Here is a 24,286-nt window from a genome sequence, read left to right as displayed (position 1 = left end):
TACTTACAGATATCCAGTATATTCATGATTACTATCCTATAGAGACGCCGGTTGCGAACGTTCGTGACGTGGGTTTTTGGTTGAAAATCATGCAGAGACATTACAAGTCACGACAAGGTAGAAGGACTGAAGAACCATTAAAGGAACAGACAGAGCGATTAACTCCGTAACTCTGGAAGTTATAAATACTTTACATTGAATGTTCAGCTTTCAGTCCATAAAACCTGCTCATCAATTATACTACAATTCGTTTTTCAAATTTCCTAGTAGGGTTTGGGAGGATTTAATCTGATCTACCAAGAGTTTCAACTCTGCTGCAGTTGCTGAGTCTGTCTTAAGGCTCAGCTGCTGGTACAACTTCGAACACAAAGTTTCAGTCTCAGATATGGAGGCTTCTAGTTTGGAGAGTGTATTTTCCTTCTTGAACGACTTCCGAAACGATGGAAGTGACGACACACTTCCATCGCTGAATCGCCTACTCTTTTCCCTGCTACCTGGTGTAAGTACTCTATCCAAACCGCCACCACCTGCATATATCCACAGGGAAATGGACAATTGGTAAAATGGAGCTAATAACCACTCAAACAACGTTGTCTTAAATTACCGACCAGTTGATTGAAGTTTGCGTTTCGTGAGTCTAAGTGATGGCAGAAGGAACAAAACTGGGAAACAAAATTCTGCACTAAAGAAGAATACACCAATGACATAGCAGCGATTGTTCTGGAAATCTCTCATACCAAAATGTGTTAACTGATCAATAGCACTGTGGCCAATCGTTTTATGTAGTTGGAGGAGCCTTAAACCGCCAGCAGCTATTCGGCTAGCTGACTCAATCTCTGACTTGAAAAGTTCCACCATGTACTCGACCTCAACTCTGGTTGCTCCAACCTCCACCTATGCTCAAGTGGGGGTAGTCGATTCAGTTACACGCACGAGTTTTAACAGACAGAAACCGAAATCGAGACCACATCAAAACTTTCACATCGCTACAAATACGCAAGTACCACTTCTAGATCTTTGAAGCTTTAATTATTATGCCACACATAAATGCAGCAATAAAACATATTTAAACGGTAGGCTTCTAAAGTGAAACAACTCCTCATATTCATCAAAACCACCTCATGTACTTCATAAACAATCTAGAAAATAGACAACAGTGCATGATGCTAGATCCAGAAACCCGCAACATCAATACATCACACGTCAAAGACAGCCACAAAATGAACGACAGATATCCAAATGATTCGTAGTTGCTTACCGGTTCTCTAACAGCAGCTTTGCAGATCTTTACTACCCATCCTCCCATTCCGATATCCATACCATCATCATCTTCAGGCTCTTCTAATTGGATCTCAAAGTCAAAACCACTCTTGCTTGTCACACTTGGGTCCGCTGCGGAAAAACTACCAAGATGTGAAGATTCTAGTCTTACTTCGCTGCTGGTAATACTTGAGCCTATATCTCGTAATCCCGAAATGTTGTCTGCCAAAATTGCACCGCTTTGACCAGGGTTTGGAGAGCCACAATACGAGAAATCAGCGCCACCACAATCCAAGTACTCCACACTGCTGTTCATTTGTACATTGCCTGCAAAATCTCTAATTTGATGCGAAGAGTTCCCAATGACCCGAGGCTTCAAAGCTTGAAGCCCCTCAATTTTCAGCTGTAAAAATTCACAAATTCATGTCAGTAAGCTGCCAAGTCTAGTACACAAGATAAAGCTAAGTCCGTCACAACACAGAAAAGGTGATAGCGCGTTATCATAAACATGAATAATTGATTTTCAAGCTAATTGGAATTTCAGGAAACACTAGAGAAGAGTTACATACCACTAAACTTTGCACAGGACTGGACTTTTTCCCATGTCTTGCGGCTATTAGATTGCCACCCTCTTTGGTACCTTGGGCTTTCAAACTCAGACAGCGAAAAGTGGAATGCCAGCACCTGTCCTCACGGAATGAATGCGAACTCTGTGTTATAAATGTTTCCTCAGGTTCAAAAACACCATTTGCACCTTCTAAGGCGAAAAGCCAGTCAAGCAAATGAATCTCGAATTCAATGTCGTCTGGCAGTCTCGAATCCCAAGTAGGCTCCTCTACTGTTTTTCTAACTCTGTCACCTGACGATTGAATGTAACACGAATTCATTAGATGGAAAAATACAACGCTGGAAGACCACATGCTTCTGATGCGATTTACTTAGTTTATCTCAGTAAGTCACAAAGCATTTTGAAGATTTGCTAGACCAAATTCCATGTGCTTTTACAAAAATTTAGCATCGCTGGCGTATTAAGGAGCACATACCTTTCCTTGCCGTTCCAACATCAGGTGAAGGTCTAAATAGATTTGCAAGCGATCCCCTTGTCAAATTCTTAATAACCTTCTCAACTCCAGGACCAGGACCTCCATCAGCACCAAATACACCGAATCGATGCAACAGTGCCTCATTGTAAGCCATGCCTCCACCCAGTCTAACTCCACCCACTTTTGCATTTATGCTCAAGCTATGACATTCAGCATCCTGTTCTTTAAAAGGAATCACGTTTTTTACACAGATGTCAAGAAAGGGCAACCTTCCCGATGAGGAGGTCCCATTTATTTCACCTGGTCCAGTTGGAGCCATGCTGCCTCTCTCCTCTCCTATCCAGAACACGCCACGCATCTCTGGCAGACCTTGACTGGGCACACACCTTTCCAGCCCTCTTGCCAGTGGCGACAACTTCAAAGGTGTTGGCCGGATAAAGGAGTCGCCGCATGAACCGCTGGAATCCACACCGTCATCAGTTATAAGTGGGTTACCCGAAGGAGATCCAAGTGTAGAGGCATCGAATGAATCCCTTATTCCTGATATATGGGTTAGTGGACTGCCATAGTGCGACTCTACTGCCCCTGGAAAAGACAATTCTGTTTCCACACAGTCAACGCGAATATCTTGCCAACACAAGTTTGAAGATATCACAGCTGCAGCTGCGAGCATTTGATGTGTAGCAGTAAAATCTATATCCCTGCTTGATATTTGAACCAAAGGAGGACCTTCCGTTGCAATTTCTCCCGGAACTGACTCCAAAAATTTCACCTCAAGTCTCTTCAAGCTCAAGTACACTGCCATATCAGCAGGCACTATTTCCGCGATATCTTGGAGTGATTCAGCTCTTTTCAGCTCCTTGAAAGAGCTTGACTTGGACGTCTTTTTCTGTGTTACAGGTTTCAATTCTCGAAGAAGCATGTCACTCACTATCCCTAAGTATGTGTACATCTTCAGCACAAACAAAAATTGCTCACTTGACGTATTTGACACATACTTTTTGCACGAAATGCCCAACCTCACAATCCCACCTGCAGCATTGACATTAACAACGTATGCTTACGAACGGATGTAGAGTAACCAGATTTGGACGTGCAATGCACTTTCTATTTCATATTCTCAAAATGCTCGTAAGAAACAAGATGCAAATCAACAGATCTGAAGTATCACTGCTAATAAACAAGGAAGTCATGTTAAGACCAACAAGAACGAGAAACAACAAGCTCGTATAACAAAGAGCATGAACTGCGACATTACAGGATAAACGCTTGAGGTTGACGTCAAATAGGAGGAAGACATAAAATTTATTCTTGGCATTTGAAACCCATGATAGATTTCCAACTTAGAGATACCAAGTAGTATGCGAAATAATATCTATAATGTTCATGTGGGTTTTGGAATTTCAGCTACAGAAGCTGTCAAATATATTTTACCTGGTGGGGGAACATCAATCAGTGGTCCACCATCTGCGGTAGCCATAGCAGACTCTAGGTGCAGCTCATGCATCTCCACACAGCGCCACAAACCAGCTGCCCAATCCGCAGCAGTTTCATTTTGGACATTATCATTACAACTGCTTGTTTCAAGTGCGATGCTCAAGTGGGACGCACGCATCACCCACCTAATTCAGCAAAGAGACGTTTCTAAGAAAAATTGACAAAAACATAGAAACTACATAGAGAATCGACGATCAGGACTTCAGAGAAAAGAGGACCAAAAAGTTGTTTAACACAAGGAGAAGCACTGAATTATTTCTATAGTAGATAAAGGTAGTCAAACAGAAGATGAAATCGAGAGCTGTACTCAACAGGTCCACTGGTAATTTTCAAGCTATTGTACAGCTTCAAAAGTATGTAGCTACTACCTGCGCACTCCATTTCAAACTTCAGAAAAGAAACAGGAAACGGTACCTTTGCTGGCTTGAGTCAACCGGCTGGCCCTTCCACATAGTGAAACAAGCCGCATCTTTTTCAAGGTTTAGTAACCTGAAACCTAAAAATGGACTTTGAGCAATCATAAATCCCTCAACGTGAAGCCTCGCTCCTGTAAAACCGTTCTCTTCTTCCATGTCGTCTTCATCCAGTAATGCAGCATTCAAGGGAACAGTAAGGTCGAACTCCTTAAGACTGAAGTGCATTGCATTAAGTGACGCTTCAGGGAGAACCAGGCCAGGTTCTACGTTAATTCCATCCGACAGAAAAGAAGCTATTCGTAAACAGGTTTCTTCCTGAAGGTTAATCTGTCAATCACAACTCAAAAATCATAATTTAGACGAAATACCCACAATAGACCGGGGTTTAGACACCTCCATACAGTAACTTTAAGGCTCAAGTCTGATGAAATTCAATGCAGGACCATGAGCACCAGTGCACCTTGAGATCACATGAACAATTTCATTAGCTTTAAATCAGGAATCATAGCTTTAAGTTAACTATTTAGAAGTAAGAAATAGTTCCACCAACATATATAGAAATATTTCCAGCAGTTCTAGTAGCATTTTTAGTTTTGAATACGCCAGCTGATCAAATGTTCTTTTGTAAAGTGAGATAATTTAAAATGTAGTACATTCATCGTTCACAAATTCGGCTCTACAACACTACTGTCCAGATGCATCGTTCCCATTCACCCGACAAATACCGAGGGTAAAATCGGTTCAATACCTTCAGTGGTTGACATTGAACGACGGTTTGTGAAGCCAAATTTGGAGGAGCTGGAGCAGGTGCTGTCTGAACCGAGTATACACATATCATGGACGTCTCCGTAGCTTGAGGCATCACAGCATCTTCTAGGGGATATATCCTTGGCCATAGCTTGTCACTAGCTGATGTGAAGCGTACAAGTAGGGAGTTCAGTATGTCAAAGATCTTGCAGAGGAATTGCCATGTCACACGGAATAGCAATTGGTGATAGCAAAATACAAATGCAACTTGAGCATGCAGACGTTACTAACTTCCACGATAACTACAGAAATATCATTAAATACACACATCATGCTAAATTTTACATTAGCTTTATGATTTTACTATCATTTTTCAAACATTATTTAAGTTCAGCGCACCAACCAAAAGAGGGGACGTAGGGAGCAGAGACAGATCCAGAATCTCGCATACTCGGTTGTACAAGAGTACACGAAGGTTGTGAGAATGTGTCTCTGCGATACAATGACCACGTAAATATAATGAGTACATCAGACTTATTTCGACAGTGAGACAACCTTCTCATGGCGAAGAAATTACAATCGTGTATGAAGTTTTATAAAGGCGCAGCCGCACCTTAGAAATAGACAACCGATGATAATACGTGACATCGTGCGCATGCATTCTCCGTCTGCAGAGCTTGCCTGTCGCGAACACCGTTAGGAGTATATTGAGTTAAAGGAAGAGGAACTAAGACACAGAAGGTTTTACAAACGAAACTTAAGATGACATAGAAAGATAGCCTTTGAGTTAAGATTCGGCATACCCGCACGTAGAGTAGAGACTGCAGCAGAAACTCTACTTGAAATTCTGCACAAGTCACTAATTTCTGTTAGTTTCTCTGAACATGTGAGGATTTCCTAAGAGACTGATTGCGAGGTATGATTTACTATTAGATGACACATTCCAACTGACAGCTGCTCCACAATAGGAATGAGCATGGCCAGATTCGTAGAATTAGGTTCAATAAAAAAGAAGGAAAATTACTCTGTTAGCTTCCACGTACCAGCATCTTTAATACATAGAAAAATGTGATCAATTCGCACTCCAATCATTGATCTTCCAGCTGCTTCTGACTGCAGCATCATATACATGTCAAATTTTGTGGCATAAATTCTTATCTGTGGCCGAGCTGAGAGATAAAAGTAGTGAAACTTCAGATCACAAGGCATTTACTTCACGAAAACGGCTCGAACAGAATTCTAAATAATCCACTGTATGTAACGTTAAATATAACTTAAAACTGTATACAGCGTTTTGTTCACGACAACGGTACCCAATGGTAATGCTATGTCATTCCAACTCAATAGGCATGTAAACACCAGAGAAAAACTAATTAGCAACAAGATATGACCAAATCGAACTATGCATACCTTTTTAGATCTAACATTCACATCTCCTCTGTTCATACAAACATAGACTCCAGTCATGAAGCGCAGTAATGCCCTCAAACCTACGAATATTGCATTAAGTAGGAGCAAATGACATTAATGATCAAGGTCAAAAGACTACAAGTTGGCTCGAATTATCCTTATACCGATCACGAAAGTATTCAAGAAAAATCAGAACAAATTTTGATCATGTTAGAGATGCTGTATCATCACACCGACCTGGAAAATTGGCTACAAATAAGGAAACAACTCCAGTGACAGATGTCAGATACATACCAGGCTCACTCAGTGCTGGAATAAGGACGTCAGGAATGTGTAATTGCACCTCCAGTCCAAGATTTGCGTTTTGTTCAGATCTACACATGGTTATCTGAACACATGTTCCCAGATCCACTAATTACAGGAAGCTCAGTAACAACCGACAGTCGATTCCAGCCAAACATGTTGAAAGGTAGAGGTACAATATACACCCAACTCCTGAGAGAAGAACAAAGATCGACAGATAAGCATCTATAGAAGAGGGAAACAGCAGGAAGTTACATTTGCATAACCAGATATACTGTCCAGAAACCGCTCCCCACCAAAGAATAATCTTTTGGCACCATCTTTATCACGTGAGTCGCTTCTCCCCATTTTCATGAATTGTTCATCAGAGAACATGTCCGGATGAGGAAGCAAGTCCACTGACAGAGATTCCCATTCCAGTTTCTGCATTGAACATCAAATAATGAGCTTAAATGATACAAAAGCACTTGGAAACAAATAATACACGTCTATAGAATCTAAGTTACGAACACAGAGTGCACAAACGGAGGCATTTACTTTGAATACATAGATTGCTCTCGTATTATTGTTGAAGTCCCTTGCTTGATTCAGAGGTACCACCTGAGGCACACAACAGAAGAAGTCCACTATTATTGTCAGGCTGACTAAAGGTCCGGTGGGGGTGGAAGCGATACCATTGCCGAACATACTGTGTATGACAGTACTCCAAGCAACACTCTCCAATATTCAGTGCTACAATAGAGAAAGCAAATCCAGAGACACAAAGTGCTATTGTTTTACCTTCCAATGCTCATTCGTAGTGTACAAGCATAAGTTGCGAATAGTCAAAGAAGCCAGCGGAGGTTTCCTGCATCCAGAACTTCAATGTTTTAAAAATAACCTAAATTCAAGGATCACAATGAATCTGTAGATATAGCATGAGATCACCGGCCTCGCGACTCCAAGTCTAGTTCCCTTTGCTGTATTTTGGAAATGCATCACTGTTGAAGCGCCAAGCAAGACCTACCAGGCTGCTCCTCCCTCTGTGTTGCTTCTACCACCGCAAGTTTCCAGCATCAAGTTGACAGTAGTCACGTGTACGGTCATTCCATCTGCAAGCTGGAGAGGCCTAAAAGATTTCAGATCATCAATATATTCTCCTCTCAAAGGACAAAACCATTCACATCACATCCCGAGAAACGAGAGAGCCTATCGAAGGTTTGACTCGTAATACAAAAAGTGAAGATTCGAGCAAGATTGAGGATACAACCAATTGAACACTTACGTTGTAAACTTCCAAAGAGTCTGAAGCTTAAATAACAAAATGAATTTTGACTTCGACGAGAACGAAGGGAATCAGATCCTCCATTACCTTGTCTGCGTACCCGTAACTAGAGGTCTTAGTGGAAGAGGCTGGACTTGGAGTCCTGTCAATCAGGGCATTCAATATCAATTCGATCTCTAACTCTAGTCCATTCCTTAGAAAATAAGTACTATTACGAACCCTAAATTAATGCTGAACATAGATCGCACGTTGAATTGCTGCAAGGAAGAGCTCATCAGCAACAGCTCGAGTCTACTTCTCGAATCAGAAGTCGTCTCAAAAGAATCAGCGCAATTGAATAAATATTTTCAGGCTACCAGCTAAGAAACAAAACTTACTCCGGCATGGATGATGCTTGGTCATGTGGTGTCTCAGTGAGAACTAATTCAAGCTTATCGATTGCCACCACAATAGGCTCTTTGCTGACATTGGATAAAGAAGGTATCTGGAGTAAAAAGAAACGAAGTTAGCAGAAAGGTAGATATTTCACGATGACGCCAATCGCCAACTTTAACTGATTCACATCACTGTGCATTGTGAGGATTATACCTTCAGCTCGAGCTTGCCAACCCGTGCCTCTGTGACTTCCAGAGTTGGTGGAAGTCCAACAGCTGCGTGTAATACGTCTCCATTGAGATCTGTCGTCCACAAACAATACCTTTAAGTTAAGCCCATGTAGCAAACAACGTTGAGATTTTGGGCTTATTCCAGATTCTATACCTTCTGAAGATATTTTCAATTCTAGAGCAATTTAGCAAGTTCTATTCCATTTTCATCACTTGATTCCACGCTTCTACAAAGCTCTTACCTCCGAGGTTTTTGGCCTAGTATTTTTAAACATGCTGAAAAAAACAAAACATACTGTATGCTAATTCCGTTAGTCATGGTCAATTAAGAAGAATTGAAAAATGAATTTAACAGTTCTTTAGATTATTTTTAAAAACACGGCATCCACCACTTTAGATGTTTGATAGTAATCTTTTAGGGCATTGGAGTACAGTGTTATAAGACCCCAGTACAGAACCTGAAAAATGAAACCCCTCGAATTGAGCAATGCTAAGACGTCAAAATCAGCTTATTTCACATACCGAGATCCGAGAGCTGCACACTGCGCCCTCGAAGTTTGAACTGATCCCTGCTGAAGGTTTTCATCCAATGACGAAGCGTCGATTCAAGAGCTCTAAGCAACAGCGACTCCATTTTTATTCCCAAACCTACAAAAGGTAGAATGTACCAAAGATTTCCTCGTGATCTAATTTACTATCCCCGTTTGCAGCTATCCACGACGAAGATGATTATCCATACTTAGGGTTAGGTCTGACAAGAAATTCCAGGTTGTTGATCCTTATCTGTCTTCCAAACCTTCAGCTCCAGATGGTCAAGCTGCGCATTCACAGACTGAAACCCCGCCATCCCCTTCGAAATCTCCTCCGCAAAATACACTGCCTAAGATCACCTTACGGTAATGCCTCGTCTCATTTCCTAGTCCTATAATCATTCGCGACTCAGAGGATTACACTCGTGGGTCTCGCTCCACAAGCTAAACCACCATTTTCCAACAAAATATGCCGTCAGTCACAGTTAACTCTCCCCGCTGACAAGTTCGACCTCAGATCTAAAATGCACTCAAGCCCTCTAATATCAACTCTCAGCTTTCAAGTCAATACTAAATCTCATTTACCAATCTAGGATCCTACGTTGAATCTCACACCCAAGATGCTACTATCACAAAAACTGAAGAGGAAACTCAAGAAGATGAGGAACCGACTTTGACACCACACTCTGCAAATGCCAGGTGAATGATCATCTCGGAATGCAGCAGCTTACTGACCCAGTCACAAATATAGACAATAAACTACTGCGATCTTAAAACATCCTGCAGTCTCGTATAGACCCAGCTTGCAAAAAAACCGCCCTATGCTTAGTCTAAACTGGGCCCGGCACACATCTCATGAGAAGCATTTCACTCAGACCTGGCAATGAAGAATCAATTGACTGAGTGAAATCTTCAGACACGTTCTCAGGTGCTTTGAATGAGCTGTCACGTTCAATCGGGAAGATGCGGAGATTACCAAAGAATTAGGAAAAAATGGTGATGCGCAAGTTGATACCCTCCGGAATCTCAGCTATCAGACGAACTCACGGTCTCCCACCTAGGTTTGGGCCATGTCCCAGTTTCGGAAATGGTTCGAATTGATATCCGCCTTTAACTCCAAATGCTCATAACCAGCGTAAGCTCTTGGAGAGCTTCACTGGCCTGCAGGGCTTTGTGGCAAGAATGCCCCAACTGCATGAGTTCTGACCAAGATTCCCAATACATTCTCTAGTTCAGCCCAGTTTCAGCTCAATTACACCAGATTGGATCGTCTTTAGCAGTAACGGGAGTGTTATTTGCCATCCATAGCTCATCGGGTTGCAGATCTGGAGTTTGACACAACATTCGCTTTCAGAAGCTTGGGTACAGGATGTGGGATGCGGGAATTTGTATCCAACATAAAAACGTGGGTCAGATTAGTGGGATTCACAACACGAACCATACAGGACAAATCACTTGTACAGAGTAAGCGAAATGAGGTCCTAGATCGAATCCTTGAAAGAACAAGCGCCCTCAATAGACATGGCTTGAGATACGAACGCTTCCATACTACTCTGAACCTGGAGTTTCTCCCACTTGTATAATCCACGGGTTTGTGCTAAAGATAATCATGTTCATAAGATATGCATAGCATTGTAACTGAGTCACAATCCCCTTGCGGGTATGATCAGGAGACTTCATCAAACATCGCTTCATATCACAAAAAATCTTTATTTCTGTATTAAGGTCACATCAAGATGATGATGATGTCTCTCTCGTACGACGTAGGGTGTAAGGATTGAATGGATGGCCGCTGCCAGTGCTGTACCATCAAAGTGTCTTATATCGAAACGGAACTTTGGTGCCTTACCAGCTCTAATGTACACTACAGGATTGCAAGCAGCTGTCCACGCTTGTCTTTGGTAGAGGGGCTAACCACACTCCCTGGTCTTCAACAGCTTGTCTTTCTCTTTAATTGCAGTGATGTGTTGAACACTCCGACCATGATCAATTTGGCAAACATGCTAGCTTGTCGTTTTGTGGTTAGATACCTGGCTCAAAAAAGTATCTGAACGAATTAAAAAACACCGCAGCGTCTGGAGCCCTTCTTGATCTCTTTCGTACTTCTTAGCTTATTGATTAAGTGTTGTCAGGTCGTGGTTAGCATCATTGTCAGTAGCTTTGCACTCAAGTTTCTGGATATTGCTTCAATGAATGGAAATACCATTGTATCAGATACATTGCTAACATCGTAAGATATCTTCATCAAATTATTCTTTTCTAGCATTTTATCAGTTATTAGCGTAATTATCTCCACAAAACTGTATGATTGTGACCACTCGCACCATCTCACGAGGGTCTCAAGTATAGCTGTCCTGCGCACTCCGGAAACGACCCATTTAGTGAAAACTTAGCCGAATCAACGTACGCTTAATACGCATGCAATTTGCATCAACATCCAAGAAATATGACATCCAAAGTTGAGGCACCCATGTCCACGACATTTTCAGTTAAAATTATAAACGTCAACGTGCTGCGCATAGATTGGCAACAATCAACAGTCACTGTTGATATCTCAAAGGACAATAACCCTGCAGCATATGAGCAGAACTAGGGACTAGAGTAGGAAATTACCCGACCCTTCTCACAGCCCCTGTCTCTGTTCAACTGTATTGGTTCAGAGGAATTTACTGGACTCGAGATGGCAACAAGTGTACACAGTCGTAAAATCGGAGATACCCTAGTTCTTGTTCTTCTAATATGATTATTATTATTTTATTTAATTAACACTTCATCCTCGGATGCAGATACGGCATCCTCACTCTGCAGATGTGCATAAGAAGCCTGGATATCTCGGCATTGTAGAATAAACAGGACAGTCGAGAGTGTAGTTTCGAACCTCAGTATTACGGAGATGAAGAAGAGGAAGGTGGCCATGCAGCTCAGCTGGCTCATTCTCTGTTGGTGGACGTGTGGTCTAGCTCTCCTGATATTGTCAGCGAGAGAGCATCAAGTTGAAGGAGCAAGAAGTCATGGCACGTTCTACGAGCTCGTCGTAGTGAAGGAGTATGACAACAAGCGAGGATTTGAGGCGAAAGTTGTGGTCTCCTCTGAATCTGGGAATCATTCACTGGGTCAAGATATAAGCCCCCTCAGTTTCATTGTCAGGTGAGCTCTTGTGTTTGTTTTCTTCAATCTGGTACTGATTGATAAGGTTACATCAATCATGATAGACTTTGCAACGGTTGTCTGTGAAGATCACGTTTAAGCTATGTATCCCAGGAATCGAATGAAGTTCATGAGATATGTGAATGAAGCTACAGATTGCTGACTTCAGATTAGCGTGATTTCGTTTGTGTGATATTGTGACATTCAAATCTCTGAACTTCACAGTTGAAAACTCGCATCATGGTCCCAAGTTCCTAAGGCAACGCTTTTTGTAAACTCAGAGTAGACTATATGAAAAATACTTGAGCATTCGTAGGAGCCTTGTCTGAGAAATCACAACTCCGCGAGAGTGCCTGCTCCAAAGTCTTTAAAAGCTAAATGAGAAGGCTTAGTCACCTCTGTGGCCTGTCCGCACGAACAACGAATCTTCAAAGTTAAGTGGAAGTAATAAAAAACTCAATACTTTGACGAATGTAGTCTTCATGCATAAGCGTAGCTTTACTCTAAATCAGTATCAAATAGTGCTAAGTGGGTGATAAGCAATCTCTTTTTCATACGTGGGTAGAATTGTAGCACTGTTGCAAGTATACAGTACCAGCACGAGTACTTCAATCACGTGGGTACTTCTTCACAGATTAAGCAAGCCATGAATCGATAACTTGGTGGGAAGATCAGATTTGGATACAATAATCTGTTTGACCCCGTGATCATCCCTAACCGTTTGAGGGGTACGAAGCATCATTCGAAGACTCATCATGCCTCGTTGAGAGTTTGCTCTCGTGTAAAACTTGAAGGCACACGGAGTGCCTCACGAGGTTCATGATCCCACTAAATCATTGCAAGTTTGATAATGACACGAATCAATTGATCAACAACTACGCTGGTGATAAATTGCTGGACTGATGCGTGACTCACATGTGCAGGATTGAGAAGAGTACGCAACTGCAAGTGTACATCTCTGATGCTGCGAAGCCACGATGGGAGGTACCTCAGAGTATGCTTCCCCGCCCTACAATCGATTCCAAGCTGCCTTCGCCGACTGAAACACCGCTGCTGGCCGTCACCTACACCACCAAACCGTTCGGGTTCGCAGTAACTCGAATCTCAACTGGCGATGTCTTATTCAACTCCACACCGCCTGCCAGTGGTGATTTGGAGCCTCTCTTCAACCCTCTTGTGTTCAAGGACCAGTACATCGAGCTTTCCACTCAGCTTCCCAAGAGCACCACCCTATTCGGATTGGGTGAGAGCACCAGACCAGATGGCTTGAAGCTCAAGAAAGGGAAGAACTACACTCTGTGGACCACGGACATTGCTGCATTGTTTGCCGATATAGACCTCTATGGAGCTTGGCCCTTTTACATCGAGGTGCGAGACGCAGGGGTTTCGCATGGAGTGCTACTTTTGAATAGTAATGGCATGGAGGTGAGTTATGGTGAGGAGTTTCTGACGTACAGAGTGATTGGAGGCGTCTTGGATTTCTACTTCTTCCCCGGGCCTTCTCCATTGGACGTCGTAGATCAGTATACACAGCTGGTTGGACGACCTGCCGCACAACCTTACTGGGCATTCGGTGAGTAGATGCATCTTTCCAAATTTCTAGATTAGTGATTTTGAATTTTGCACAAGTCAATTACCTGCGCATTTTCAATAGTAGGTTTGGGAAGGAAGTCATGATCAAAGGCGACTCTAGAATTGCAGGGTTTCATCAATGTCGATGGGGCTACAAAAATGTAACGATTGTGAAGACGGTGGTGGAGAATTTCAAGAAGGCTGGGATACCATTAGACACAATGTGGAACGACATAGATTACTCCGACAGGTACTTGGATTTCACGCACGACGAAGAAAGGTTTCCACTAAAAGAATGGCGAGCATTTGTCGATGAGCTGCACGCCAATGACCAGCATTACGTCATCCTCGTTGATCCTGGTAAGCCAGCATACTTGCACCGCCACTCTCTTAACTTTCAAAACTCTGGTTATCACTATATAAAACAATTGCTAGACCAAGATGTCGAAGATTTAAATCATTTCTGATTGAACCAGGGATCGGCTCCGCATATAATGACTACAAGACCTATTCACGGGGTCTCGAGCAGGACATCTTCCTGAAGACAGAGAATGGTGAACCCTACCTGGGTCAAGTGTGGCCCGGACCTGTTGTGTACCCCGACTTCTTGAACCCTAATGCCACATTATGGTGGACAAATGAGGTGCAGCTCTTCCACGATCAGATTCCTTTTGACGGAATGTGGATTGACATGAACGAGGTGTCCAACTTCTGTACCGGAACATACTGTACCTGGAATGGCACAATTCTCGGCGGTGTCACTGAATGCTACCTGCAATGCACAGACACGCATACCAAGTACGATGACCCGCCGTTTAAGATCAACCACTTTGGTACGCTGGAGAGCCTTGGTCACTTGACAGCATCCATGACCGCAAAGCACTTCGACGGGACGCTAGAGTACGACGCACATAGCCTGTACGGCTTGGCGGAATCCATCGCCACTAAGAAAGCTTTAACGACTGTAAGAAAGAAGAGACCATTCTTGTTGTCTCGTTCAACCTTTGTTGCATCTGGCGCGCATACAGCGCATTGGACAGGAGACAACAAAGCAACATACAACGATATAGCGTACTCTATCGTCTCAGTGATGAATTCGGGCATGGCTGGAATACCCATGGTGGGAGCCGACATCTGTGGCTTCTACGACATGGCCTCAGATGATCTGTGCAGCCGGTGGATTCAAACAGGAGCGTTTCACCCGTTCAGCCGAGCTCACTCCAGCAGAGACAATGCTCCGAAGGAATTCTATTTGTTCAAAAAGGTCACCGCCTCGGCGAAGAAAGCTCTAGGATTGAAGTACCAACTGTTACCATACTACTACACGCTCAACTGGGAAGCGCATACCAAAGGTTATCCCATGGTGAGACCTCTGTTTATGGCGTTTCCAACCGACCCGAAGACGCTTGATGTCTCGTACCAGTTCCTCGTCGGAAATCACATTCTGGTGTCTCCGGTTTTCACAGAAAATGCAACTTCGGTAGAAGCTTACATCCCGAAAGGCACTTGGTACAACATGTTTGATTTCTCGCAGATTGTCAGTAAAGGTGAAAAGTTCACCCTGCAAGCACCGTGGGATGTGATCAACGTGCACGTCCACGAAGGAGCAATCATACCAATGCAGGAGAGCGCATTGACGTCCGCTGCGGTGCGAAAAACACCTTTCACTCTACTCATTCCCCTTCCCAACAGCGATTCTGTCTCCAGCTCTGCATCTGGGTATTTGTTCCTGGACGATGGAGAAGAGATTGACATGACCCTGAGCGCCGGCCAGTCCACTCTCGTGACCTTCGAAGCCTTGGTGGATCGGAGAAAGAACGGCACGATTACATCACATGTCGAGCATGGGGAGTACGCGATGAAGGAGGGTTGGATTGTGGACCGCGTTGTAATACTGGGCCTCGACTCTGCTTTGAGCTTTTTCCACGTGAACCAGAAGGCGAATGCCCGAGTAAAAGTGTTGCAGAATGACCAGAAGTTGGAGCTTTCAGGTTTGAGGATTCCCCTAGGTGAAGACTTTCAGATAGACTGGACCTATGAATGAAAAGGTTCTGAACTTAATCAGAGTTTGCGAATTACCGTATGGAAATTGAGCAATGGTTATAATCTTCAAGTTTCTGTGCGCCACTGGGTTGATTGCCTGTCACTGGAAGTTCAATTGAGGCCAATAAAATTTGTAAATAAACAGAGCACAAATTGCTCGAAACAAACTCCAACGTGTCACTGGCCTGGTCCGTTGCTAAAAATTCAATTGACCCAGCTGAAACAATATACAATCCACTGTTCAAATAGTGTTTGATCAGTGCTTTTAACCCCATTGTGATAGCAAGTTATTTCAAATTGCAGAGCCTCATCCAACTACAATTGGATAGTTTCATACAACACAGCTCGCGGACCCTCTCTCATTCTACGAGATTGAACCTAGCCAAGTATAATTCTAATCTATATGAATATTCAAGTTGACAAGCATTACAGAACGTCACCACTGGTTGGATTACAATCAAATGCTGATGAGATCCACTGTTGGCTCACGCGCCGATGTCAATGTATCTATTTGTCTTCGTGACACTCTTGAGCCACTTTGAGGGGGTCTGGCGATGACGGGTTTGTACTCCGCCATGGGTGGAGGTGGTGGCAACTTCTGAACTGGTGCACTGCTCCTCTCCGAAGCGAGGTCTTCGGCCTTTGATATGACTGGGCGTCGGTGGGCTGGGAGTTTAGGCACAACGCTCTTGTAACCACTCATTGGAGGTGAAGTGTGAACCAGCGGCAAATCATCTACCACTGTAGTTTCAAGCTCAGACGCTACGCTATCCATATCCAGAATTTGGGCGGTCCTGCGAAAGGAAAAGTTGGAAGTTGGCGATTCTTCGTTACGATTTCCATCACTGCTGGAGTAACTCACAGAGCGGCCCCTTGCACTCAAACTTTCACCACGTGATGAGCTCTGCAGCAGCAAAGAACGCCATGTATTAGATCTGAAGATGACTGAAATCAATCACAACTCTTACTGATTCATTGGTTGAAATTAGCCACAACTCACCGAAGATGTGCCCCAGGTTGTTTCACTAAAGCACGGCGAAGACATGTCGGCCTCGGATTCGTCACCGACAGAATTTGAGTGTGTTGAAGTCTTTTTGGTATCTAACTTGCAGCTAGAATATCGATGATCTTCGTCCACCAACAGTGATCTTGAATCTTCTGCCGAGCTGATCGTCATTAAGCAGGAAGTTGATTTGCTGCGAGGACCAAAAATGTGAGGATCATACTCCACGTGAGCAGATTTCTGCTGCCGAGATTGACTGCCGAAACCACAAATGCCTTGGGAGGTTTTCTGAGCTTGAATTCGCTCCTCTCTGTAGGCTGCCTCGTTCGTTAGTAAGTGAAGCACATGCTTGGCTTTCGTTTGGAGAGCTGAGCTTCTGTCAGAACTGCAGCAGAAAGTTTGAAAATCGATCAATGAACTTGCTTCAAAAGAAGCTTGAAAACATAAAAACCATCGATATTTGCATTCAAGATCAAATTATGAAACTACTAAAGATAACGCATGAACGGATCTTACCCCTTCCAATCAACGTAAACGAAGCGTGTGAGTTCCTCAAGTCGATCCTTCTCTTCACGAAATTCCATGACTAAATGCTCAGGACCATGGCCTAGCAAATACTCAAGAAGAATGAGCGTCTTATGAACTTGTTTCCAGTGCTTTTTGGGGTTAAGAGCCAATCTATTGTGGAGGATTTGCACGACACGCAGATAATCTTCAGAGTTGAAGATAACTTTCGAAATTTCAGCCATCTGTTTTGTTGTCGGGCCCCACTCATCGGTGTTTGTGGCATCCTCCGTCATTCTTTATCAATCGACATGCACACAAGTTTCATCAAAAAATTCGCCTACAGTAATCATAAGCACCTAGAGAAAGAGTCTGAGGAAAGATGATTGTTGCAAGAGATCGTGGGGCTGGCTTACAATTCTGAGGTGCTAATATCTACCAAAGCGAGACGTGCAATTTTGAGGCTGTCTTTCAACAAGTAGAAAGCTCGACTTTTCAAATTCTCCAGGTGACCAGAGCCACGACTGATTCGATCGTCCATCCTTCCCAGCTCAATAAATCAAGTTCTTAATGTTGCTCTCCAACCCCTAATTCTTATAACCTAATATGTCCTCGACACCGGAAAGAACCCGTTACAACCAGCTCGTATTTAGTATCATTGCGCTGCTTCGGAGACGCATTGGCAAACTTCCACCTGGAGTTGCAAGTGAAATTACTTAAACCTGCACCACAACGTCCTTTGTATTATTAAAGACACGGGGTCCACAGAAATTTTTCCCCATATTCTACTAGTTGCATTCGAGCCCTCCGAATCAAAGCTCATAGTCTTTCGACATTACGACAGTGCATTGTGGTTGTACGTGCTACCAGTAAGTTACAATGCTCAATGGTATGAAAGCTCGAGAATACGATGAACTGAGAGCCGGTATTCTACAGTTTGGATAATGCTCTGGAGTGCGAAGCCGGCGGAAGTATCAAGAAAGCTCAATCACGAGACTACATAAGCCAACATACACAAGTTCTTCGACAAAAATAGGTTTCAACCACGAGTGAAGGTCACCAAGACACTAGAGCTTGATCGAAGTACACCATTAGAAGCTAATCTGCTGTGTGGCCAATTTGCTTCAGCTTCGCTCCAAGAAACCCAAAAAAGATTACTGACCTCAACTACAAATTAAACAACTAGGCCATCTGCTCAGTGTCTTGGAAAACATCAACCCCTGCTGCCAGAAATGTGACTCACCTCCGTGCGACACCTTCAAATGTTAGGCCTCTGGTTCAAAATTAGAACCGACAGACCCAAAGTGGTTCTGAATCATCGCCAGCTCTCACGATTGCTCACCAAGCGGCTAAACTTCACCACACAAGAAGAAAAGAAGTTCACCACGTGACAACTTATTGAATCGCTTCGCACAAAAGTTAAGTCCTTTTCTCTCAACCTTCTTCGTTCCGGAGGGTTCATGAAGCTCAGCACATGCAATCAAGCATCGAGCGCCCTCTCAAGGGCAACCAAACCCAGTACGCGTATGGATGCTACACATTATTTTTCCATTGACCTGAAGGCACCAATCTCACACGAGAGAATCTAAATTACTCGGGACTGACGAGGACTAGCCACAACGCAGTGTCAGCCTAGATACCCTGCGCTATCTTCCAGTCACCCCACCCCCTCAAACCTGTGATTGACTCTGCTTCCGGCAGAAGGCTCTGTAGCACCATCCCAGAGGGCTGCCACAAAGCGAGATCATCAGTATCGACGAATCTCCCGGCTGGACTCAGCATCGCCACAGTGTCCATCACCTCCGCATCGCTTCGTCATCGTCAACTGCTGCAATACGTCTTCTCCCTCAGCCTCACACGAGCTTCCCAATTTGCTAGATCTGCGGCAAACCCTTCCAGAATTGAAGAGATTACGTTTTGTAAATTCCATGATTCCCACGCATGGCAGTCGAGCCTAGAAAGTGGAGCTCGTAATCCTGCACAAGTCAAGGCTTTAGGTGGGCCATCGCGTCCAGTGCATTAATTTTATTCCATGCGGAGCTTTGACCACTTCGTCGCTTCCAAGGAATCCTTCACCATCCACCGCCAACCCTTCGAGATCCTAATTTAGATAAACCCTAATTTTAGAATCAGAATAAATGGCTCGGAATCCTAAATTCATACAACTCCTCGCTTCCCAGTGACTTGCCCACACGTGGAAATTTTGACTAAATCAAATCACGGCCACGTGTCGGAGCATGTAGTCAGCAAAGAGTCTCACATCCCATGACTCAAATACAAAATAGTATAGGCAATGAATATTAGTATTAGGCTTTGGATGAATACTTAATTACATTGTGAATGATGATTTCTGTCCATATTTTGGGTATACTTTGTTTATGATATTGATGCGGTCAAAATTGATGTCTTACAGATAATTACAATCTTTAAAATAAATGTAAATTTCTTTTTGGGTATTATTTCTTTTGTAATTAAAAATATTGTAATTAGTTATTAGCAATATATATATATATATATATATATATATATATATATCTTGATTTTATTTCATAAACTTGTAAAATATATTTTCTCAGATTAAGTCCATGTCTTTTGGATTGATTAATATATTTACATATGTATGTGTATGTATATATCAAACATGTTTTTACAAAATTAATAAAAATCTAGCACTTTGGTGAGATATGATTTCAAAGCTAAAATCAAATGAAGCTTGTATGACCTCAGAAAGAAAAAGCAGAATCACATTGTGCCATTTGACTAATTTTTTAGTATTTCTTTAGTTAAATATGAATGCCAAATAAATAAATTATTGAAACTATTGTTAACATTTTTAATCCAAAATGTGGCATTATAATTTCTCACTAGTGTTATAAATGATATTTAATGAGAAAAAATATATACCAAAACACAAAAAAATATTATTCATTTCATTTAAATTTAAAATATAAATGTAAATTTTGATTTTAAAAAATTGAATTAATGTAATAAGAATTTAAAGTCAAATTTATATTTCTGCTCATATTTTTTGTAATTTCATCAATATTTGATTGTATAAATAAATTTCAAAAAACCATATGTTAAATTTTTTTTATGAGATAATAATTTCAAGTAGAGGTTTACAACTTTTTATTTTATAAAAATTAAATAAGTACATACACACATAATTATTAGATCAGTATTTAAGCTTTGATATGGAATATTTGTTATTATAATTTTTTAAAGAAATAAATGTGTTTAAAATCAAATATTTTTTAGTTTTTATTAAAAAATTACTACTATAAATTTATTTTAAATTTTAATTTTATATAAAGATACAAAAAAAAATTAAAATTAAGAAGATGAAAAAAGATATTATAAATGAAAGTACAAAAGATACAAAAATAAATTTATATATATATATATATAATTATTTAGAAGTTTAAATAAGATTTAGTATTTTCTAAAAAATAAATAATTAATAAAATTATACAATAAAATCAAAAATAGCTTGTTAAATCAAAATAAAAGAATTAAATGTTTTTAAGAGTGTAATCAAATTCTTCGTTTCAGAAAAAAAAATCTTTGAAACATTAAAATAATCCATCTAAATCAAATCTATTGCATTCTGTTTTTAATGCAACATATTAAAAGAAGGAATACATGGTGTGAATGTTATGTTATTAAGCAAAACAAAGCTTAAATGTTCTTAGATCACCAAAGAATAGTGCATTCATTTCACAAGATACTAAAACAAATGCAAATTCAATAATATATTTTCATTAAAAGATGTATAATTGTGAGTTGGATATTATGCAAAAAAAAAATAATAATAAAAAAATAAAAATATGTCTATTAATACCTTATTATAATTTACCAAGATGAGAAATAAATTCAAGTGACAAGGCTACAAGAATTTATATAATCAATAACAACATCTAATTACCATCTTACATTAAGTCCATTAAATCCTACTTAGATAAATATAAGCTTAATAATTATAAACCTCATAGATATATATGATTATCGTTTTATTTATTTTACAAATTCTTTTCAAAATAAACTTGTATAAGGGGATTCAAATGCAAGGAAAGACTAACTGCATGAGCTTACACATTAGGGTCACACAATTAATCATATTTCAAACCACTAAAAACACTAAAGAACACTATAATGTTTTCTCCCACTAACAATATTCCTTCATCAACTGATACCAACAAAGTGTAACCCTGCACTCTCAAAAGATCGTTCAAAACACATAAATTCCATCCAACACCAGAAATAATAGATTTCTACTCCAACCAATCTGGCTTTACAAAATTTCTATAATCACAAACTTCCTCTGCCAAAACACACACAACTCTCAATAAATAACAATCATAATCTTTCGTCCATGAATAATCTCCCACAAAATTTGATAAAAAACTTTCAATATCTTTTCATAATAATTCAATCATACAGTACTTCAATTACATACTCAATATCTTATAAATCAATCTCTGATTTATTCCAAAGATTCACTTCATAGTGATCAAAACCTAAAAAAATAAAATAAACAAGAAACTAGAGATAGCACCAAGCTTATCCCGACTCATGACTATCACAGTCTGGCCCCTCCAATATCTTCTTCAATTGCTATATACTTATCCTTGAAATTTTGGATTCTAACTGTTATTCCTTACTTAATCATTTTTCACAACTAATTCAATTATCAGACCTACTGAATTGACTACCCTAGGAATGATTAATCTACTTTATCAATACCTTACAAAAATAAATTTCTATCCATTCTACATAGCCCCACTTCTAACTGTGCAATGTCCTTGCAAACATAGAATTGATACATATCTAAAAAAAAAACTACTTAACAAAATTCTACAAAATTACTATCCCTTTGGCCCACCCAATTGATCAACTTCCACATTATCTATTGTTGGTTCCACTGATTTTGGTTCCAAATGCAAACTTTCATCCTGTTCTAATCTTTCTATTGGTTCCTTCCTCAATTGGGCTAAAAGGTCTTCATTGTACTCTCTTAATTCATGGACTTGAGCCTCCAATTTCAGAATCTAAACATCTCTCAATTCCAATTGATGCTAATGTTGGCTCATCCATTCTAGAACTTCGGAAAGTGGCATCATCGATACTTGTGACTGATCAATATTGACTAAATTATCTGCCAATTTTGTCACGTCAATATTCAAGGCCCTCAACTGCTTTGTTTCACATCTGTATTGGTCACTCAATATCACTTTTTTTTGCCCTATTAACTGTACCTTTTCTGGTTTTGCTCGCAACTAGCACCTGACTTTCATCCATTCCAAATCCCAAGTCCAACGATTCTGGAGCAATTCCTCCCATTGACCTTCTACAATCTGTAAGTTCTATTCTTTTTCTTTGGTCTAAGCTTGCTATTTTTGTAAAAATCTCCACTCCAATATCAACTTGGATTTTTGTATTTTCCTAGATGATTTGTTCTTTCTCTACAATTCTTCGATTCTGCTCCAATATCACATTTTTGCTTGCCTCCAATTCCTATTTGACACTTCCTTCTATATCCAATGCTTGTACCATGCAATGTATTTATAAAATGTACTTCAATAAAGTATTCTTAAGGTGTCCATCTTCTAGTAGTCAGCCCTGTGGAAATACTAACTGATTGATGTCTAACAAAATTGGGACTCCATTCTCTTCCTCTACCACCGAATAAATTAGAGCTGGTTTTGGTACAACTTCTAAACTTGCCTCTTAAACCAATATACAATTGGATTCTCTAATTTTGTATACTACATTCCATGAATTGGCAATCAATACCAATAAATTCCATTTACCTTATTGAGGTATTGGCAAGGGTATATTTCTCCCTGCTATTGGCATTACTAAACTAATGTAAATGCAATCACGACATACACATAGTTGGAACAAAGCAACACTATAAACTTTCTTATTTTGTACTTCACTCCCATTTCTGCATGAATACGGGTTGTTACATAAGTTACCCAATTAAACACCATCCCGTCATGCATTCCTACCACTGCAAATAATAAGTGTCTTGACATATACGTGTTGTATTGCTACAAGCCTAAATACCTCAATACAAAGCACAACTATTCCATGAGCTCTGGTATAATTGCCTTACCTGTCCACCAACCTTGATTCTTCTCAAACAATGACATTTCACCTTTAAAAAATCCTCCTGGGCTACAATCGCTTGAATCAAGCACTTCCACCGTAAGTTGTCCAATTGAAAGATATAATATTTTTTTTAGGATCTTCTCATCAATATTAATAATGCACCTTTGTACTACGCTTAATCTATCCTCTGGATCATAGTTTTTCATACATTCTTCTATTAATGCCACATTAATTGATGGCAAGCTATCTGACCTTTGTAAGAATTGAAATATTTGCGCATTTCAAAAATCTCGTATTCTTCTTGGCATTCAATAGATTTCCAATTTCATATGCTCCATATTAGTAACGATTACTATGGATGGTGGTCCCAAATTGCATTTAGCTTTCACATTTTGGTCACTTTTTTTTCTGTCCGTAGCTCTCTTTGCACTGTCAATCACCATGATGCACATTCTTCTAAGCTATAACTATCAATGCTACTCTCCAATACTCCCAAAACACAAGAAATTACAACACAGAAAAAATAACAACAGAATGCGATACCACAGAATCACCTTAAGTGGGTGCTTTATTCCTATTCTTTTACTTAGTCGTGATAACAACAACATATTAACCATACTGTTCGTTTTTCCTGCCATCTCATCTTACCTACTACTAATTACATCTCAAACTATCCTTTCAGTCGCCTCTACACTCTAGTCTACCTATACTAATAAGTATAGCCAAAAAAAAAAAATTGAAACCTGTCCTGGATTTTAAGTATAATACAGCTGTAATTGATTCTTGTTAATACATATACTGAATTGATGGTCCATAAAATCTTCCAAT

The 24,286-nt window shown here is 40.6% G+C and overlaps 3 protein-coding genes and 2 long non-coding RNA genes across 8 annotated transcripts; 2 read left to right on the top strand and 3 right to left on the bottom strand.

Moving 5' to 3' along the window:
• Window positions 1-137: 137 nt before the first annotated feature.
• On the bottom strand, window positions 138-9,903 carry LOC112287570 (uncharacterized). 2 transcript variants are annotated; one of them, XM_024530676.3, is made up of 22 exons: window positions 9,068-9,903; window positions 8,529-8,617; window positions 8,318-8,424; window positions 8,028-8,082; window positions 7,683-7,774; window positions 7,457-7,523; window positions 7,214-7,276; window positions 6,932-7,099; window positions 6,668-6,761; window positions 6,374-6,453; window positions 6,007-6,076; window positions 5,767-5,810; window positions 5,577-5,644; window positions 5,367-5,455; window positions 4,965-5,125; window positions 4,215-4,543; window positions 3,738-3,925; window positions 2,304-3,335; window positions 1,830-2,119; window positions 1,259-1,663; window positions 738-894; window positions 138-527 (listed from the first exon to the last, which is right to left on the bottom strand). In XM_024530676.3, the coding sequence occupies exons 1-22, from the start codon at window positions 9,177-9,179 to the stop codon at window positions 241-243; spliced, it is 4,047 nt and encodes a 1,348-aa protein (XP_024386444.1). In that variant the 5' UTR covers window positions 9,180-9,903; the 3' UTR covers window positions 138-240. The 2 variants fall into 2 exon arrangements, with proteins under 2 accessions (XP_024386444.1, XP_024386445.1); XM_024530677.3 differs by having other exon boundaries at window positions 7,683-7,784; window positions 9,068-9,134.
• Window positions 360-1,074, top strand: LOC149988188 (uncharacterized). The gene is made up of 2 exons (XR_016504914.1): window positions 360-499; window positions 787-1,074. It is a non-coding gene; the product is annotated as an uncharacterized LOC149988188 (long non-coding RNA).
• An 862-nt stretch (window positions 9,904-10,765) lies between the features above and the next one.
• On the bottom strand, window positions 10,766-12,094 carry LOC149988187 (uncharacterized). Its single transcript, XR_016504913.1, has 2 exons — window positions 11,954-12,094; window positions 10,766-11,429 (listed from the first exon to the last, which is right to left on the bottom strand). It is a non-coding gene; the product is annotated as an uncharacterized LOC149988187 (long non-coding RNA).
• Window positions 11,969-16,004, top strand: LOC112287571 (alpha-xylosidase 1). Of its 2 annotated transcripts, none has more exons than XM_024530678.3 (4): window positions 11,969-12,222; window positions 13,146-13,795; window positions 13,924-14,154; window positions 14,271-16,004. In XM_024530678.3, exons 1-4 carry the CDS (start codon window positions 11,969-11,971, stop codon window positions 15,836-15,838), a joined length of 2,703 nt encoding a protein of 900 aa, XP_024386446.1. In that variant the 3' UTR covers window positions 15,839-16,004. The 2 variants fall into 2 exon arrangements, with proteins under 2 accessions (XP_024386446.1, XP_073392772.1); XM_073536671.1 differs by lacking the exon at window positions 11,969-12,222 and adding an exon at window positions 12,834-12,950.
• Window positions 16,005-16,026: 22 nt separating this feature from the next.
• On the bottom strand, window positions 16,027-19,226 carry LOC112287573 (uncharacterized). Of its 2 annotated transcripts, XM_024530680.3 has the most exons (5): window positions 18,588-19,226; window positions 17,761-18,066; window positions 17,357-17,641; window positions 16,838-17,225; window positions 16,027-16,741 (listed from the first exon to the last, which is right to left on the bottom strand). In XM_024530680.3, exons 2-5 carry the CDS (start codon window positions 17,883-17,885, stop codon window positions 16,295-16,297), a joined length of 1,245 nt encoding a protein of 414 aa, XP_024386448.1. In that variant the 5' UTR covers window positions 17,886-18,066; window positions 18,588-19,226; the 3' UTR covers window positions 16,027-16,294. The 2 variants fall into 2 exon arrangements, with proteins under 2 accessions (XP_024386448.1, XP_024386449.1); XM_024530681.3 differs by lacking the exon at window positions 17,761-18,066 and having other exon boundaries at window positions 18,588-18,772.
• Between the last annotated feature and the right edge of the window lie 5,060 nt (window positions 19,227-24,286).

Source organism: Physcomitrium patens, chromosome 10 (assembly GCF_059467195.1).
Source record: "Physcomitrium patens ecotype Gransden chromosome 10, ASM5946719v1, whole genome shotgun sequence".
NCBI lineage: Eukaryota > Viridiplantae > Streptophyta > Bryopsida > Funariales > Funariaceae > Physcomitrium > Physcomitrium patens.
This window is presented reverse-complemented; position numbering and strand designations above follow the sequence as displayed.

Bases quoted from the DNA above. Each gene is read 5' to 3' on its own strand.
- LOC112287571 (XM_024530678.3), top strand. From the start codon at position 11,969: ATGAAGAAGAGGAAGGTGGCCATGCAGCTCAGCTGGCTCATTCTCTGT. The intron at 12,223-13,145 runs GTGAGCTCTTGT...TCACATGTGCAG, and splicing joins CCCCTCAGTTTCATTGTCAG to GATTGAGAAGAGTACGCAAC. The intron at 14,155-14,270 runs GTAAGCCAGCAT...TGATTGAACCAG, and splicing joins CGTCATCCTCGTTGATCCTG to GGATCGGCTCCGCATATAAT.
- LOC112287570 (XM_024530676.3), bottom strand. From the start codon at position 9,179: ATGGAGTCGCTGTTGCTTAGAGCTCTTGAATCGACGCTTCGTCATTGG. The intron at 5,126-5,366 runs GTTGGTGCGCTG...GCTTCACATCAG, and splicing joins TCCCTACGTCCCCTCTTTTG to CTAGTGACAAGCTATGGCCA. The intron at 528-737 runs GTATGAGAGATT...GGATATATGCAG, and splicing joins TGATCAGTTAACACATTTTG to GTGGTGGCGGTTTGGATAGA.
- LOC112287573 (XM_024530680.3), bottom strand. From the start codon at position 17,885: ATGGACGATCGAATCAGTCGTGGCTCTGGTCACCTGGAGAATTTGAAA. The intron at 17,226-17,356 runs GTAAGATCCGTT...TTTCTGCTGCAG, and splicing joins GTTTACGTTGATTGGAAGGG to TTCTGACAGAAGCTCAGCTC. The intron at 16,742-16,837 runs GTGAGTTGTGGC...TTGCTGCTGCAG, and splicing joins CAACCTGGGGCACATCTTCG to AGCTCATCACGTGGTGAAAG.